The sequence below is a fragment of the Pteropus alecto genome, unplaced genomic scaffold, assembly GCF_000325575.1.
Source record: "Pteropus alecto unplaced genomic scaffold, ASM32557v1 scaffold71, whole genome shotgun sequence".
NCBI classification, from domain to species: domain Eukaryota; kingdom Metazoa; phylum Chordata; class Mammalia; order Chiroptera; family Pteropodidae; genus Pteropus; species Pteropus alecto.
The window spans coordinates 17,566,376-17,583,953 of record NW_006433024.1 but is presented as its reverse complement, the minus strand read 5'-3'; the positions used below and the strand labels follow the sequence as shown (position 1 = coordinate 17,583,953).

General features: G+C 42.5%; 1 protein-coding gene and 1 pseudogene across 6 annotated transcripts in view; one reads left to right on the top strand and one right to left on the bottom strand.

The window, feature by feature from the left end:
• EXT2 (exostosin glycosyltransferase 2) overlaps positions 1–17,578 on the bottom strand; it is a 120,887-nt gene that overhangs the window by 92,263 nt on the left and 11,046 nt on the right. For all 6 annotated transcript variants that reach the window (XR_003045152.1, XR_003045153.1, XR_003045154.1 and 3 more), the window contains 4 exons: positions 17,371–17,460; positions 11,913–12,029; positions 3,912–4,107; positions 1,942–2,081 (listed from right to left, as the gene is read on the bottom strand). Coding sequence is in view for 2 of the 6 variants with exons in the window: in XM_006908054.2 (XP_006908116.1) it covers positions 1,942–2,081; positions 3,912–4,107; positions 11,913–12,029; positions 17,371–17,460 (543 nt within the window). In the remaining 4 variants the exon portion in view is untranslated. The remainder of the gene's footprint in view (positions 1–1,941; positions 2,082–3,911; positions 4,108–11,912; positions 12,030–17,370; positions 17,461–17,578) is intronic.
• On the top strand, positions 4,434–4,549 carry LOC112476691 (annotated as a pseudogene).

The window sequence follows — 17,578 nt, the reverse complement described above, 5'->3', positions numbered from 1 at the left end:
GAAAGCCATTAGAAGGTTTCAGGCAAAGCATGGCAGGAGCTGCCTGAAGTGTTAGAACAAACTACAGCCAGCAAGACCAGGAGCCGGGAGAACAGCTGGAGGCCACTGCAAAATCCGGGCAAGAGATGCTCAAGAGGGAGGAACTGATGAAAGCGATAGAGGAGAGCCAGCAGCATTTGTGAACGGATTAGATATGGTGGGTAAGGGAAGGGGGACTCGACGATGACGTACGCTTTGTGGCATTTAGCAGAATTTGTAATTACATTTGTATAAATTAATTTCTTAAAATCCGAACTCCCCTCCCCACCATAGACTAGTCCATTGGGACAGAAACCACGACTGGTTCCACTCACCAGCATATCCTGAGCACCTGGTACATTGCTTAGCACACATGGGTAGCACTTAATAAATATTTGTTAAACAAATAAATGATTTTGACCATACAGATGGGAAAACTGAAGCTCAAAAAAGATTAAATGATTTGCCAAGATCACGAAGCTAGCCAGTAACAGAGCTGCGTGAACCCAGCCCTTCTAACTTCAAATCCAGAGCCCTCTACCACTTATCCATAACTACAACTACCCGAGCAGATCTAGCTTCTCATAGGAATATCTTCTCAGACGCAGCTCAGAGTCACTGCCTCTGTGAAGCCCTCACCAACTCCACTGCCACAATGGCCTCTGTCTCCTTCTCGCTCTTCTCCACGCACCCCACGCAGCCAGGGCTGCGTCTCATCACAGTATTTGGTCATTGCTGGTTTACTTATCCATCTTCCACCAGTAGACTATGGGCTTCTTGAAGGCAAGGTTCGATCGTGATCAGCTTTGTATCCCCATACCTAACACAGTAGCTGGCATATAAAGGGCACTGCTCTAAGACAGAAAGAATCACGTACCCTCCTCTTTCAGACTGAATTAGGCTCCCTCCTCTGTTCTGAGCTTCCACTGTCCCCTGTGCAAGCATCTGTTATAGCATTTGTCACACAACATTGTAATCGTTGGTTTGTCTTCCTCACGAGATTCTAGCCTCCTTAAGAGCAAAGACTGTAGTGTTCACAGTAGGCTCTCCAATCAACGTGAGATAAATGAACGTACATATGAATGAATGCCAAATTGTTCAAATATCTATGGTGACCAGACTTGGGAGAGGAGCAAGTTGGGAGAGGAAAAATCGATTAAGCATTTAAGACCAAGTCAAGCCTGAGAAAGATATACAAAAGGAACCAATTTTCAATAATCGTTAACCTCCAAAGTCCTAGGGAAATAAAACAACGTGAGCCTTGTGGGCTATTCTTTTAATTACACCATTGACGGCCATGACCAAGCAGGACCTACGCTTGTGCATGGGTACACTGGGGATGCTTCTAAGCTGTCATCCGTGTGGATGACATCCATCTCCAGCTGGTCACATTATGCAAATTCAATAAAGACTCTAGAGCAGTGGTTCTCAACTGTGGCTACAAATCATACCCAGGGGGTTTTAAAATTCAGTATTCCCGAGGACAGGGCCTAGGCATTTTTTTTAAGTTTCCAAGTGAGTATATTCTGCAGTCTCTACCACTGCTCTTGGCCACGGGTTGGTAAATGTTTTCTGTAAAAGACCAGATAGTAAATATTTTAGGCTTTGTGGGTCATATAATCTCTGTCACAACTACTCAATTCTGCCACAGTTGCACAAAAATAGACAAAGACAATATGTAAATGAAAGGGTATGTCTGTACGTCAATAAAACTTTATTTACAAAAACTAGCAATCTGCCCTATTTGGCCCACAGGCCTCAGTTTGCCAACCTCTGCTCTAGGCCGATGGACTAACTCTCCTGCTGGAAAATACAGCATAACAGTCTAAAAGGGTAATTCTCAATTACAATTACTTAGGGGGCTTTTAAAATCTCATACATGCAGAATGACTGGTGTAAAGTTTATTAGAAGGTAACACCCACCTCTTCCAGTCAAGAACTTCAGAGAAAGGCAAAATATAGGAGTCTGCAATGACAACTGGGACACAGCCAGCTCGTAATACATCACTCAATACCGCCTGGCCCAGCCGAGCTCCACGAAGGACCACACAGAAAGTAGCTTCCTGTAGGAACACAAGCAGAGGTAGTGGATTTCAAACCAGTTTCACTAACCCACTTACTCTGAGCCCTGCAGACCATGAAGTCCTCCCAAGGGCTGAAGCCAAAGCAATACTGAGGTATCCTGACACAAAAATGCTATCTCACAACCAGTAAAACGTGAAAAGCTTAATTGGCTGGAATGTTTTGCAGTTCCACTCTTCGGTGATACTTCAATGCCTCTACTGTTGGCATTCTGAAAATGTTCAAAACCCAGATCCAAGTCTTCCTCTGGACACTCAGCAATATGACCTCCCACAGACCGGTTTCCTGAAGCCCTAGCATATCATGTAAATACACTGGAGATCGTAGCACAGAGGCTGAACGTTGTACTGACTACAGCCCACCTTGTAGTAGAATTATTTTGTCTGGCCATATCAGGCTCTCTAGAGGACCCCCTAAAGAGAATGTCATTAAATGTCATTCTCATTTCATCTTTCTACCTTCTATAGCACAAGCAGTATACTTCGCATACAGAAGATATTCATTTCATGGACGCGATGCCTCCGAAAACACATTAAGACAGATATGTTCTATTTAGAAAGAATAAACTGAACATAAAGCAAAATCTCAAGAGAGTTCTTCCCCATTCACTCCCTGAATGTGAAGGAAATTTCTGAAAATAAGAGATATACAGGAGAAAAAAATAGTTGTAATAGGCAAACCGAAATAACAAAAGACCCTAGGTCTAACACTCGATTTCTCCCAGTTTTTGCCTCTTCGGAAGGAAAAAAAAAAAAAAGAAAGATTTAAGAAAACATCATTTCATCTTTAAAGCTAGAGAAAAGGAAAGTTTAGAAAAAAAACATGGAGAAACTCCTCTGGGGATAAATGAGAAAAGCAGCAAGAGTCAATGAAGAGCACCAGTCACGGCGCCTGGAGGTGCAGGCGGCCCGCTTGGCGTGCCCGAAGAGTCGGCACCCAGATGTGGACCCGCGTGCTGATGACCATCTTTCCTGTCTAGACAAAGGTTACTATAAATACTCCTGTTCACATCACCACTGTTATCAGTCAGACATTCCAGAGGCGATGCAGCACTTTTTGAGAGAAAGTATTTTAACAATCTCAGTATGGGCCAGTTCTCTTTGGAGATAATAATAAAAAAATTAAAAAAAAAAAAATCACACCAGCTCCTTGATATTTCTTTTAAACTAACCTGTCTGCATTTTAAATATTTAAGTGAACAAAACTCAGCGTCTCCTTTCCTAGCCCCCGTGCCCTTGGAATTTCAAATATCCTGCTTATAAAATAAAACATCCCTACAAGGACTGCTGTGCATCTGGTTAAGGAAGTACTGTCACTCTCATGATTTAAGTATAGGACATGCCACCAGTAGGACATGTTAAGGGTGGCAAAGCACCAAGAGACAAAACAGTAACAAAAATAAAAAACCTTCCATTCCCAGGAACAGCTGACTGTAGGCTTGTGGGCTAGCACAGTCAGAGGACACGAGTTGCCCCTTGGACTGGCTAACGAATACAGGCATAAAAACAAAATACGTTTGCCTGTTTTGTCTATGTGGCTTCTTTGTATATCTACCAGATTTCATTTCTGAAGTATAATGAATTTTTGAAAGGAGTATGAACACTCACAAGCCGGGCAGCTTTGCACAAACAATATGCCAGACGTCGAAGCACCTGAAGCTCCATGGACCCAGGAAAAAGCAACAGTGCATCTTCTTTTCCCCCTGGGGAATTCTAGTTGCAGGTGGAGAACAACTCCTGTTGTCAGAGTCAATTTTACCTCGCGGAAGTGACCTCTACCAAGCCTTTGGAGAGGTAATAAATGACACTCACCTGCAGCACCTGAGGGTAATCGAAGACTTGGTGCTTGTGGCAGCGCTTACGGACAGAAAGGACGTCCTCGGAGAGGTTGGTGCATTTATCTAGTACTATCACTGACTCTCCATGTTTGGCCTGGAGGGCTTCCAGGTCCTCTCGGTACTCAGGATGGAGAGCCATCTGGGATGATAGGAGGAAGTATCGCCTGGGACTATAAAGGAGACAAAAAAGGTGACGGGAAAGCTGCAGCTGGTATGGTAGTCAAGGTAACACAAGCTTCGATAGTAACTATATGGCAGTGTTTTCTCACCAGTCTTCACATCCTTTGCTTTTGGGGGGAAATTACACTCTGTAGCATTGTTGAATGTTTAAAATATTATGTATCGTAAGAAAGTAAGATACGACTCATTCACGTGCTGAAATATGCAATCGTTAAAATTTTTATTTGGGGACGTGGTTCCATAGTGTAGTGGCTAGCATATCCGCTTTACATAATAAAAAAATTGGGTTCGTGCCCCCGTGGAGCCACAGTCCATGGTCTACGGCCATGCCACCCTGAACAAGCCCGATGTCTGATCTCAGAAGCTAAGCAGGGTCGGGCCTGGTTAGTACTTGGATGGGAAACCACGTAAGAAGACCAGGTGCTGGAGGCATAAATAATTTTTTAAAAAATTTATTTGGGAAAAGTTCTTAATGTTTTGAGGAAATGCTTATAATATGCCAAGCTTAGAGAGCATGCTATAAATCTGTGTGTGTGTGTGTAAAAAGAGAGAAATTAACTCATTGGGTGACTGATTAGAAGAAATATCAATATGTTATCATTAGTTATACCTGAGTTCTCCGATCTGAAAAGGAACCGAGAGCAAGCTGCATCCCTCAAATAAGAAGAGAACTTAATGGGCATCGCTGGCTATAAAACCAGAAGAGATGAAAGGCTGCTTCTGCCTGTTGAATGGCATCCTTATGTTATGAAGGAGCTCCAGGGAAGAGAGCCCCCATCGTCAAAGCCACCTGGACATTAGGAAGACTGAACTGGTAATTGAGAACGAGTAGAAAAAACTATCTTCACCAAAGGATGGAACCATTCTTAACACCCGGATAGCAAGGATGCTTATTAGAGAATAGAGTGAAGAAGGGATTGCCAAGGATCTAGAGCTATTTCGCTCTCCACAAGAGACAAAAACGTGAACACAAAGGTAGTAAGCCAGAAGTCAAAGGGAAGATTTTGGGGTGACCAGAGAGTAATTCCCTCTTGGAAGGTAAGATTCCCAGAAGACAGAGAGGTTACAGAGCATAAACACTATCCAGGTTGAGAGACCACTAGGGATGGGATCACTGTCAAAGAAGAGAATAATATAATGCAGGTTTCAAGAAGAAATGAAACACCCATCATACCTAGAAGCAGTACTTACTTAAACCTACCTCTAACTGGTATAGACCAGGGAAAATACTAGGGCTACGCATCTCATAGGCAATGTCACCAAGCAGGCTGATGTAAATCTGTATGTAAGAAAGGACCAAAAACATGAATCTCTTTTTCTCTCTTTTTTCTTTTTTTTGTCTTGCTTTGGAGAGAAAGGAAGGGCAATTATTTTATTTTTCTTTAGTTTCTTAGATTTATTTAGAGGTTCATACATCTACTGCCAAAGAATAAACCAATCATTCTCTAACTGAGGTTGTCATCTTTTACCAAGCGTTAAGCTTCAGGTCCAAAACACACAGAGCAATGAGTGGAGAAGGGCGACACTGGCCTCGCCAGGCAGATCAGCTAAACAAACTCCAGAAGACAGAGCAACACACACTACAGCTAGACTGCTTTTAAAACCTCGGAACCATTTCTCTTGCTAGTTCTTTGCGCAGCTGCACTAAAAGCAAAGGGCATTCCCCACACCACAGTGAGGAGGGAAAGGAATACACAGTTCCCTCGAACTTCACTGTCCAATAGCAATTAGCCACATCAGGCCCTTTACATTTAAATTCATTAAAATAAAATAAAATTTAAAATCAAGTTCCTCAGTCACATCGGCCACATTTCAAACACTCTGTGGCCATACGCGGCTCATGGGTACCAGACAGTGCACCTCCTTGCCCGCCCTACATGGCAGTTTAGACCCAGAGCTTAGGGTAAAAGTGAGTGGAGAGAAGACAAAGAATAGTGATCCATCAGGAAGGCAGCTTAGATTAGCTGCACAGACTGGTTCCTCTCATCCCGAGAAAGTTCCCCCTAAATTACAATTTATTGAACAATATACCGAATATTTCTAGCCACGAGTGTTCCTTCTAGATACCGAAACAGACTCAAATCCTACTCCAGCTCTGAGCCTCACCGATTTTTCTTTTGTGAAAGCATTCGTTTTCAGAGAGATGACTTAGTGATGGGTGACCACTCACAGGGAGCACTCTCAGATCACCTCCAAGTATTTCTGTAATCAAACTTGTCTGCTTAAATTGGAGAAAGCGTTAGTCAAACTCACAAGATAAGCAGGAAAACCACCTTAATGGATAAAGCTACCTGAAAATGAAATGGGCTGTAAGAGGGTTTTTTTTAAAAAAAATTACAAATTAATAAACTTTTCATTAAGAAATAATAGTAAAAAGTTAGGGCTACATGCCCTCTAAAGATCCTTCCAATTCCTAAGACGCTGGTACTCAGTACCTGTTGGATGTTCCTGGAGACTTTCCATTCAAGTAGAGCCAGTAGCATAAAACTGATGCTCTATACTGCCCAGAGTACGAACAGACACGCTGGCATCCAAGAGGGTGTTCATGCGGGAGGGTGCAGGTGCTGGAGTCGTAGAGGGAAGAGGGTGCTTCTACATGACAAGGTGGTCCACATGGAGTGTTGAAGCCCTTGTGGCGTGAGACCTTCTATTTGGGAAAGAGCAGGGAGCTGGCCTAGCACAGGGCTGGAGAGTTCTAAAAGGGTGACTAAGATTTCTGTACCGGGGCAGGGGTAGAGGTAGCTATGACAACCCAGCATGGGATGCCAGAGACCAAGTGAGGTCAGGAGGGCATCTGGGAATCCCAAAACAGTGTTAAAGCCTGGGTAGGCTGAAAGGGGTGCCCCAGTTGTGGGGAGGGTAACAGAATGGTAATATCACCCTAGTGTATGGTGTTGGAACCCAAAGAGTATGAGGAAGGTATCTACGCTGGGGGTTGAGGTGCGGAGGAGACAGCAGCAGAAGCACAACATGTGGGGGATGCTGGAGTCTGAGTGGGGATGATGAGGGCACCTGCGCAGTGAGGTGGGGGACAGCAGCAGTAACAGAATTTTGGTGACATACAAGAGGGTTGATCAAATAAGTAAAGATAATGAGGATAACGGGAACCAGATCTCTCAGTGTCAGACACAGGAGTTACACATATGGAAAGCAGAGAAAACAAGAATGCTCCTGGATGAAGTCAGAGGTATGGATAGGAATGCATGGTTTTTAATACACATACATTTAGAGAAAGAGAGAGAGGTTCATTTACACAGATACAGAAATAAATACAGATGTTAATGTGTGATGCTCAAAGAAACTCTCAAGTAAAGAGGGATTCTGGGTTAGATTTCACTGTTAAGAAACAAAGTTCTATTTCAGACATTCAGTCGCCAGGACCAGTGGATCCTCACTCCACCACTAATCCATTTTCAACGTAAATGTGCAGATGTGAACAAGAACGTGATGGCGTGCCCTCTGCTCGCATGCTGGTCCTCCCTGACCTGACAGATGGCTGACGGAGTATGCCCATTTTAGTTTTACACAAACAAAATGTTAAGGTGGATTTGTTTTTCTTTTAACGACTGAAGTCACTAGCTATGATTTTCCTGCTTCCTCCCAGCAGTGCTGACATCTAAGTTTAAGTAAAATCACGCTGAGAACTTGAAGTCTCCCTCAATAGTAACAGTTGTAAACTCCCAATTTAGTTCCTTTTAGAAAGAAAATGACAAGAATTCCAGCTGAGGCCAACATAGCTGTGAGAAGAAGCTATCAATAGCAACACCCCTCAGCTTCCCATTGAAAAAATATTGAGAGAGATTTAAAATAAAAATAAAAACAAAGCTCTCGCTACTCTGTGTAGCCCTCAAGAGATGTGGGAATTCCCTTAAAAAGCAACTCTCACAAAGAGCAACAAATCCAAAATGCGGCAGTGAGGTCACCCGCCCTGCCTCCTACCAAGTCCCTGAAAAGGATGATGAGTCTGGAGCCTTGTCTTTGCCTTATTTTTTTTTTTTTTTTGACTTTTTTTTTGGGGGGGGGAGGGTGAAGTGGGGTAAGGAGGAGAGTATTGTTTATAAAAGAAATACCACAGCTGCAGGGCCAAACTGCAGGCTGGAGGGGAAGAGTGGAGTCAAGTTGAGATGTAGAAATCCACTAGCTGGCCAGCGGAGGGAAGATCATGCCCAGTGTGGCCTCGAACTCTCTACTTGAAGATACACTGTTTATCTAGTTACTGAACCAGAGAACTTCGGGAACTGACTGATATTTTAGGTGATATACTTAAGGATCTCCTCAGCTTCAGTCTAATTATGCATAATAATTAGAGAGATTAATTATTAAGAAAATACCACCAACATAGCAATTTAAATCTCTGAACTAATTATTTGAAAGTAATTTTTACTGTTCGGAGTGATTTCTTCTCTTTTGTTTACTAAGTCTTTTTCTTTTCAGTTTGTTTTCTTCCCTGGTTTAAATCTGAAAGGAATTAAGAGTCTTAAACTAATATAAGAGAGCTCGATTATACTAAAGAGATTAGATAAGAATTTATTTCAAGCAGTCTTAAGAAAGGTAGGGGCCCAGCGGCAGCCAAGCGGACCTAACAGGCCTGATTCTCATCGCTCACTCAGTCTGTCCCAGGCTTTCTCAACAGTAGCATTGCTGACATTTGGACCCAATAATTCTTTGTTGTGGGGAGCAGCACTGAGCAATGAATAGGTTTAGCAGCATCGCTGAGCTCCACCCAATCGATGCCAGGGGCACCCTGTGCAGAACAGAGTTCACACAGCAGGCCTGACAGTTGTCCTTTGAAAGGCTGGCACCTGGCCGGTATATGGGCACTCCACTTTTGGGAGATTTCCCACCATCCTCAGAACTGATAAGAACTGTGCCCAAACTGTTTGTACAAACAATATGTTTCACACTGAAGACCTGCTCTCCTTCTGGGAGTCTGGAATTTCGGCACAGGCCAAGCGCAGACTGTCCATGTGATCAGCTCCCAATAAAAAGCCTGGGCGCTGAGTCTCTAACGAACTTCCCGGCGGGCAACATTTCACACACACTGTCACGACGTATTACTGGGGGGAATCCAGCACATCCTGTGTGGCCCCACTGGGAGAGGGCCCTTGGATGCTTGCACCTGGTTTCCCCGGACTTCGCCCCATGCTCCTTTTCCCTTTGCGGACTATGCTTTGTATCCCTTTGCTGTAATAAATCACAGCATGAGTACAACTACATGCTGACTCCTGTAAGTCCTCTCGGCAAATCATCGAAATTGGAGGTGATTTTGGGGAACCCTGACATACGCCCTCAGACATGACAGTAAAAAATAGCTCCACGTATTACCAAATGTCCCCAGGGGAACAAAATCAACCATGCCCCCCGTTGAGAACCACCAGCGTAGCCATACTTGGTCCAAATAGGCCTTCGATAAAGATCTGAGTTGAACTGAAGTGAACTGAACTGAACAAAACAATTTTCAAAACAACTTCAGGAGGGAAAAAGAGAGTGGAAAGCAAAAGATTAAAAAAATTTTTCGAAAATCACACAAGTGATTTAAATTTAAGTAAATGCTCACAGAAACAGCAAGCAGAAAAGGAAATCTTTTTTTCAACGCCAAATGATTTTTCTCTACTTATTATGATTATTCATATCTTGTGCTACATAAAGATGCCAAATTAAGATCCTAGGTAAATGACAAAAACTTGTACCACTTTGAAGGGTACAAACTGGGCTAACACAGATCACCCTTTCTCAATTTATGGAAATTCAACCTCAAAACATGGCATTGAACTATACCACTTTCTCCAGTTACAAATTCTTTATAAGAATTATTTTTGTATTTTCATTTTGTGATGACCTCCCAAAAATTACGCATATTTTTGCTCATATTTAATGATGAATAGTACTAAAAATTTTTCAATGTTCAAATTTGTATTTAGTGGGCTCATGAGAAAAGAGGAAGACTTAAAATGTAAATCATGTAAAGCAAGTATAGTAAAATGCTAATGACAGAATCTAAGTGATGGGTATAAGTGTTTACTATAAATTTTTAAAATTTTGTTGTCTGAAGATTTTCATAATAAAATGTTAGGGGAAAATATGAATCATGCATCTGTACCAGATGAAGATAAATGATGTCACAATATGCTATAAGAAGCTTCCTGTTCAAATAGAAAAAGTGGTAGGGAGAAGCACATCATTACCCAGCATGCAAGAGTATAGGCATGCTAAATCCAAAAAACCATAATTAACTCCGTATTTGCCTGGAAAAATACAATTCAGTTTCAAAGAAAAAGCCCAAGCTATCATGTTATATTGATCTGAATGTTATTAGTTCTGTAGACTTGTTTATGTTTACTTTGTAAATGTTTTAGTTTTGTAGTTGTATAAGCACAGAGTTTAGATCATTTTTTATTTTTACTTATTCAAGTTGCATTATTAAAAAAAAAAGTAATTAAAATTCAAGGGAACTAGAATAGCTTAAAAAAAAAAAAACTTTGAAAAAGAAGAACAAAGTTGGAAGACTCACATTTACCAGTTTCAAAACCTACTACAACACTACAATAATGAAGACCCTGCAGTAGGGGCATAAGGACAGACATATAGACCAATGGAACAGAATTGAGAGTCGAGAAATAAACCCACATTTCTATGGCCAGTTGATTTTCAACAACGGTGCCAAGATCATTCAAGATCATACAAAAAAGAACAGTATTTTCAACAAGTGTGCTCAGACAGTATGACATTTCTAGTGTGGCAATATATGAATCAATCATCTTCATACATGAGCACTTGGCATACAAGTAAATAATACTGTTATTATCATCACATTTGTTTAAAGCTCATTGAGATTCTCACCATGAATTAGCACAACTTTAAACAGACTACAGCAAAAGAGGTGAGACAAAATGCCTCACACATCCATGCTGTCAGTTCTTTTCATTTACTCATTCACCTATCAATAATATGAGCCAATTATGTGCCAGGTACAGAGGACATGACAGTTAAAACACAGGCACCAGCTTCACTGCACTTATAAAATCCCAAGCAGAGAGGCTTTGAGCAAGTCCTTACATTGGGGCATAATGAGTGGTACACCAGGAGAACTGCAGGCTGCAATGGGAGCATAAAGCAGAAGGGCCATGGCAGAGGCTAAGAAAGTGCCCCTTGAGTAACACGTACTCAGGTTGAAAACTAAAGGATAAGTCATTAGTCTGATGAAAATGAAGAAAAAGATTTCCAGACAATGGAGTTTTATAGCCCAGAAAAACTCAAAGAGCAAACAAAGCTCTTTCTAAGAACTAAAAGAGAAAAAAAGGCTAAAGACAGAGACAGTGGTCACATGACAGAGGGTGTTGAAGGATATTTTAAGGAGTCTGGGCTTTATCCCTAAGGGCACTGTAAAACCAACAGTCAGACTGGAGGGCAGCAAGATAGAGGTAGGGAAACCAAATGCGAGGCGATTTCCACAATCCAAGGGAGTGATGATGATAACCTGGTATAGGGTGGAGGCAGAGGCAAAGGAGAAGACAGATCTAAGAAATATTTAGGATGTATAATCAATAGGACTTATTCTTTTGATACAGAAGTAAGGGAGAGGATGGAGTTAAGGACACCACATTTCTGATTTGGAAAGCTTGGTAGATAGCATCGTAAATTTACTGGGAGAGAGAATACTGAAGGATAAATAGGATTGGGGTTGTGGGGAGGAAGATGGTAGACTCAGGGACCCTGGCCTGTAATCGATGCTGACTGCTGTGATACCCGCCACGATGAACCTCACATGAACCTGCCTGTGCTGAATGCACCTTACCCTGATCCTTTCTCTGGAAGGTCCACCTCAGCGGACAGCGGACTATAGACAGGAATGCTGACATCGTAGCCTTGCCGGTAAGTCCATGTGGAGAAGCCACCACCAGCCAACAGAGCCCTGAAAGGAAAAAATTTTGTCAAACAATAAAAAAGGTCTTCATTCTGATAGGCTCTGTGGAAAGGGATAGCAGTACGGTAAGTCCTCACCTAACGTTGTGGGCAGGTTCTGTGACTTTAAGCAAAATGACATAAAATGAAACCAATTTTACCATAAGCTAATTCAGGAGCCCCTAACCCCTAGACCACAGACCAGTACTGGTCCATAGCCTGATAGGAGCCAGGCCGCACAGCAGGAGATGAGTGGCAGGCGAGCAAGTGAAGCTTCATCTGCATTTGCAGCCGCTCCCCAGCGCTAGCATCACCGCCTCAGCTCCACCTCAGACCATCATGCATTAGATTCTCATAGGAGCACCCGTCCCTGATGCCAAAAAGGTTGGGGACCGCTGGGCTCACTGATACAAACAAGAGTTAAGTTCCTACTGCATCTCAGCAGGAGATGAGTGGCAGGCGAGCAAGTGAAGCTTCATCTGCATTTGCAGCCGCTCCCCAGCGCTAGCATCACCGCCTCAGCTCCACCTCAGACCATCATGCATTAGATCCTCATAGGAGCACCCGTCCCTGGTGCCAAAAAGGTTGGGGACCGCTGGGCTAATTGATACAAACAAGAGTTAAGTTCCTACTGCATCTTGTCAATGTTATAACGAAACGAAGTTTAATGAAATGACATTATTCAAGGACCTGCTATAATTGAGTCTTAGTATCAACAACGACTGATGTTTACACAGTCGTTTTTCTATATAGACATTGTGCTACCTGTTTTACACTCACATCTCCTGGACATCAGCTGCATTCTATTCCCGAGTCACCCGCCTGCCTCTGGGATCCTACGTAGTCCTTATTTACTTTCCATTTTTTAAAATACATCACAGCTCAGAGGACAAAGTCATACCCAACTCTTAAATATATGTACGATAACAGGCATAACAATAGGCCTGCATAGGAAGACTGGCTGGGGCCGTCACTTACCAACTCACTGACTAGAATCTCAGGAGACAATGGGCACAGAAAGCAGCGGTGACAGCAAAGTATCACATCTCACACTGCCTATGCCCCAGCCCCTCTCCAAGTCCTGCTGTAAGCAGTTCTGCCCACTGTTCCCCCAGAGCTATGTGTGAATCACGTAGCCTCTACCAGCAATCACCATCTCCTCCAGTTACTCGGTCTTTTTAACCCAATTCCCTATACAGGAAGCAGAATCCAGAATTGGACTTTTAGTGCTTTTCTGGCAGTTTGCATGCCCTAGCTTTTATTCTCCTTAAAATAGAAAGCTGTTAACACACTGTTTTAATTGGATCCAGCAAGTAGTACAACGACACTTCATCAGAGAAAGGAAGCAGGTGTACATCACACCAACTTTTACTGTTATCCTGTCGTTGGGGCCCCAACCCCATCAAAATCACTTACTGGGGCAGAGTTTTGCCAGTTCCACACACTATACAGTCTGAGCCAAATGTCGAAACTGAGAAACCACATTTTTTGCAACACTGATTGCTGCCAATCCCCTACCTGCCCTGATGACAGCGGACGTTCTCTCCTAACATGACCGGGTAAAGTTCAAAGATTTTCAGCCCACGCCTGGGAGTCCCAATCTGTTTGTTTAAGATTTATGAAACCAAGAATTGGTTAGTGAGGTAATGTGCAGGCTAAAAATCCCTCCAGCTGCCAGTCTACTCTGAAAAACTTAATGACTATCCTTAGTACCAAACATACGGTCTTATTTTTCCTGATTAGCATTCAGCAATGAATCCATCCAACATGAATCTGAGCAGGTTCCATGATCATGATGGCAAGCAGGCTGTATGGGCCCCCATGACCTCTGTGCAGAGACGCAAACATGGATCCAATCTACAGGCAGTGGACAGTCCAGGTAAGCCAGGGCAGTGGGTGATTAGGTAGTTATACCCACAGCCCCAGAGGAGAGGGGTTTGCGTATGCGGTAAGAAAGGAAGCAGGTGTAAATCACACCAACTTTTACTGTTATTCTGTCCCTGGGGGGCAGGGTGAGGGGCTACGCACTGGTAGTAGGAAAGCATGCAATCTGAAGCATGTCTTATGTCACAGACTGTACACGTGTGATCTCCATTTGTGATCTTGGAAAGAGCCATGACTGCATTTAGTCAAACAGGCCTCACAGCAGCCCTGCTACTCACAAGAGTTCAACTTTAAGTCACTTTATCTTTTTCTGCCAATGTTCCCATAATACTATAATGGAGAAAATATTGTAAGCATGCTTTGCTTTACAGAACACGTGTTTTACATTGACTGAAAAGTGAATTTCTGAGAAGTACATTCTGTTTTCCCATTATGTATCCCAAAATCAGAGATCAGTTCCAAAGCTGCAAGAGACTGGATAGAAAACCTGCATTTAAAAAGGTATTAATATGATAATCAGACGCATGCCAGTCTAAGTGTTATATCACTCAGTGTTCTCTGGCATTTTTAGCATTGCCAGGACTTCTGGGTCTAGGTCGTCTCTGTCACTGAAGCCTCCCCACGGCCCCATGTACTCCACAGGGCCTAGGTGTGGCTGTGTCCTCGGACGTGCTCATAGTTCTCCTCCTCTTATCTGAGTATTCACAGGGCCTAAACTCAGACTGCAGGTTTACCCTTTGCTTCCTTTTAAACCAAGCAATCAGGCCTGCAAATTCCTCAAATAGAAAGCTTCAGGTTTGTGGGGGAGGGACGCTGACCAATTCTATTGGTCATATTTATTTACTGAATCAAATAAACTGTAAAAAAAAAAAAAAAAAAATCTATGAGACAAATAAATTTGAAATGGCTAGATACATGGTGAATATTTGGTGACATTAAAGAATTACTATTAATTTTTTTTAGGTAGGATAATAGTACTGTAGTTAGGTTTTTCAAAAAGCCCCATCACGCAGAGGTTCAAGGTGAAATGTTCACATATGTGATGATCTACCGTCTGGAGTTCGCCTCTAGAGACTCTGGTGGGAGTGCCAGGAGCACAGATGAATGCAGACTGGCCTCGCGGTGACAACTACTGAAGCTGGACGGGGGACCTCGTGTTCACTGTAGTAATCTCTCTGCTTTAATACAGGTTTGAAATTTTCCACAAGTTTAAATAAATAAATATTCACCCACACAAAACAAATTTTTAAGAGATATGTGCAAAGACAGGATAATAAAAATCCAAGGTCGTAATAATATCACAGAACATATCTGAGAAAACAAAGATCAGTAAAGCAAGGCATTGAGGTATCATTTGCTCCCATTTAAGTTAAAATAAAATGAGTGTGCATGTGTGTGTATGCATGTGTGTGTGTATGTGTGTGTGTGTGTGTGTATGCATAAACCCATAGAAAGAAGACAGCAATTACCTTTCAGAAAAGGAGTGAAAAGAGAGGGTTTAAAAGCACATTTTTATAGCTTACTCTTTATACATTTGCATACTGTTCCAACCTTCTACAAAGAAGGTATATCATGTGTATAATTTTTTTAAATTGCAATCGAAATAAAACCAGATTTAAGCAGTATAAAAGACATATTCACTGAGCAGACATTTCCTTCTTGCACTTCCCCGAGAAAATTCTTAAGTAATCACACCTGTGACTTTAGTTTTCGGGAGAGCTAAGAAACGAGCAGTCTCATTTAGCCCGTCTGTTTTCTGACTTCTGAATAATCTGATCTGCAGCTCCTGCGGAAACCATTCCATACTCATGGTTCTTGCCGCCTCTGAATCAGGAGCAAGGACAAAGGAGAAGAAAAATGAGCAAACAAATTTACTATTCCTTACCACAACCAGAAGACCACCTAGGTTTCAAAATGAAGTTTCCCACATGCAAAGATAAGGACTACAGAGTGATTCATTACTTGCTGTAGGACTGCCTCTAATCACTTACCAAAATACATGCACAGGGAAAACAATTCAACCTTCCTAATCCTTAACACCTAAGAACTAGCAAAAACTTAAACTTTCTCCTGACTACTTGACACTTTCCTGCAGAGAAGTGAAACCCCATTAAACATGTGCACTTGATAAAAATAAAATCCTTCTCCCACGCAGCTACATATACCAAAATGTCAGCAAACAGCAAAATGTCCCAAACAGAAACAAGCCTTTCTCAAAATAAACCCAGAACAGCAGGTGAAGACATTGCATTCCTAGCAGCTCTTTTCCTTCCCTTCTCTATTTCCCTTTCCCAGAACAACCAAATCCATAAAATAGTAGCCCACTCAGGCACACTGGAGCCGAGAGCCACATCGGGGATCACTTTGTGTTTAGCTGGTTTCGACAGAATCTGTGTGGCCTGACTGCCCTCTATCGTCTGGAATGGTTGCCACACCTAAGCTGAGGAGTGGTCCTGGTGTGTCCCTCTCTTCTAATAACAACTGTATTTCCAGACAGAAACACAACACTGACTCTAGATGATCCTTAGAGCAAAGAGGGCTTAGGTTTAATATTCTGGGACAAAGTAGTACTAAGTGTAGATTTTCATAAACAACAACATTAGCTCCTAGAAAGTTGAGAACACAACAGGCTGTTTGCTCGCTTTTTTCAGTAACGATGATTTTAAGAGTTAAATATCAACTGCAATAAAATATGTTATAAATGCGTCCATCCATAAACTTAGAACAATCCTGTCCCATGAGTATTGCCCAAGACCCTTATCTTGGGCCCGGACTATCTGCTCTACTCAAAGCCTTCGCCCCGGTACTAGGAGAGGAACTTGACGCAGCACCTCATTCCTGAGCTTTCCAGGAAGCCTCCAGCTAAAGTGAGTCCGTCAATGCACAAAACGGCTGGTAAATATATAGTAAGAGAACTTAAAATCATAACCATGCAATCATGGCCCCCGAGCCGCATCTGCAAGTTTGGAAGGTTTTATTAGGAAGGAAGGAAAAAAGGCTCTGCAGGGTGAGAGGGAAAGAAAAACAGGAAGGAAGGAAGTGACTGAAACACCAGAGTAAATGATCATCGGAGTGGCCCCATTTCCTGGCACGACAGGCGGTAGGTAGGCATCACTTTCACACACCCGTGCCCTCTTCCCTCAGCAAGCTGTGGCTCTACTTTTGGCAAAAGCTCCCAAATTCAGAGAGTTTGCCAATCATGAACCAGGCCTTAGCGGGTGGGAGTGCTGCACTCAGGACAGCATAACTCGGATTAAGAAATAAAGATAGTTTTTAAGACGCTATGCTAGAACATCAGCTCTCATCGGTTCTCCACAACGGAGTTAAGCAGGTCTCTTGAGAAAGGAAATGCCTAGGGCAATTTTTTATTAAAAAAAATTCTTATTACAAAGTAAGTCCCAGTAGGCTTAGGAATATGATTTCATATGAACAGACACCCACCGAGTGACAGCACCAAATACACCAACCTGTCTCTGGGGACATCCAGAGCTGTGTTATAATCTGGGGGACCTCCAGGCAGCATGTTGAACAGCAGATGGTTTGTACCTCGATCCCATCTATTAAGAAATTAAACATGTCATGTCACTGATGAAGAAACAAAAATAAGAATCAGCTACTGAATGACAAGTAGCAAGTATCCCCAGTCTCCAACAGGGCCACTTCTCATACACACAA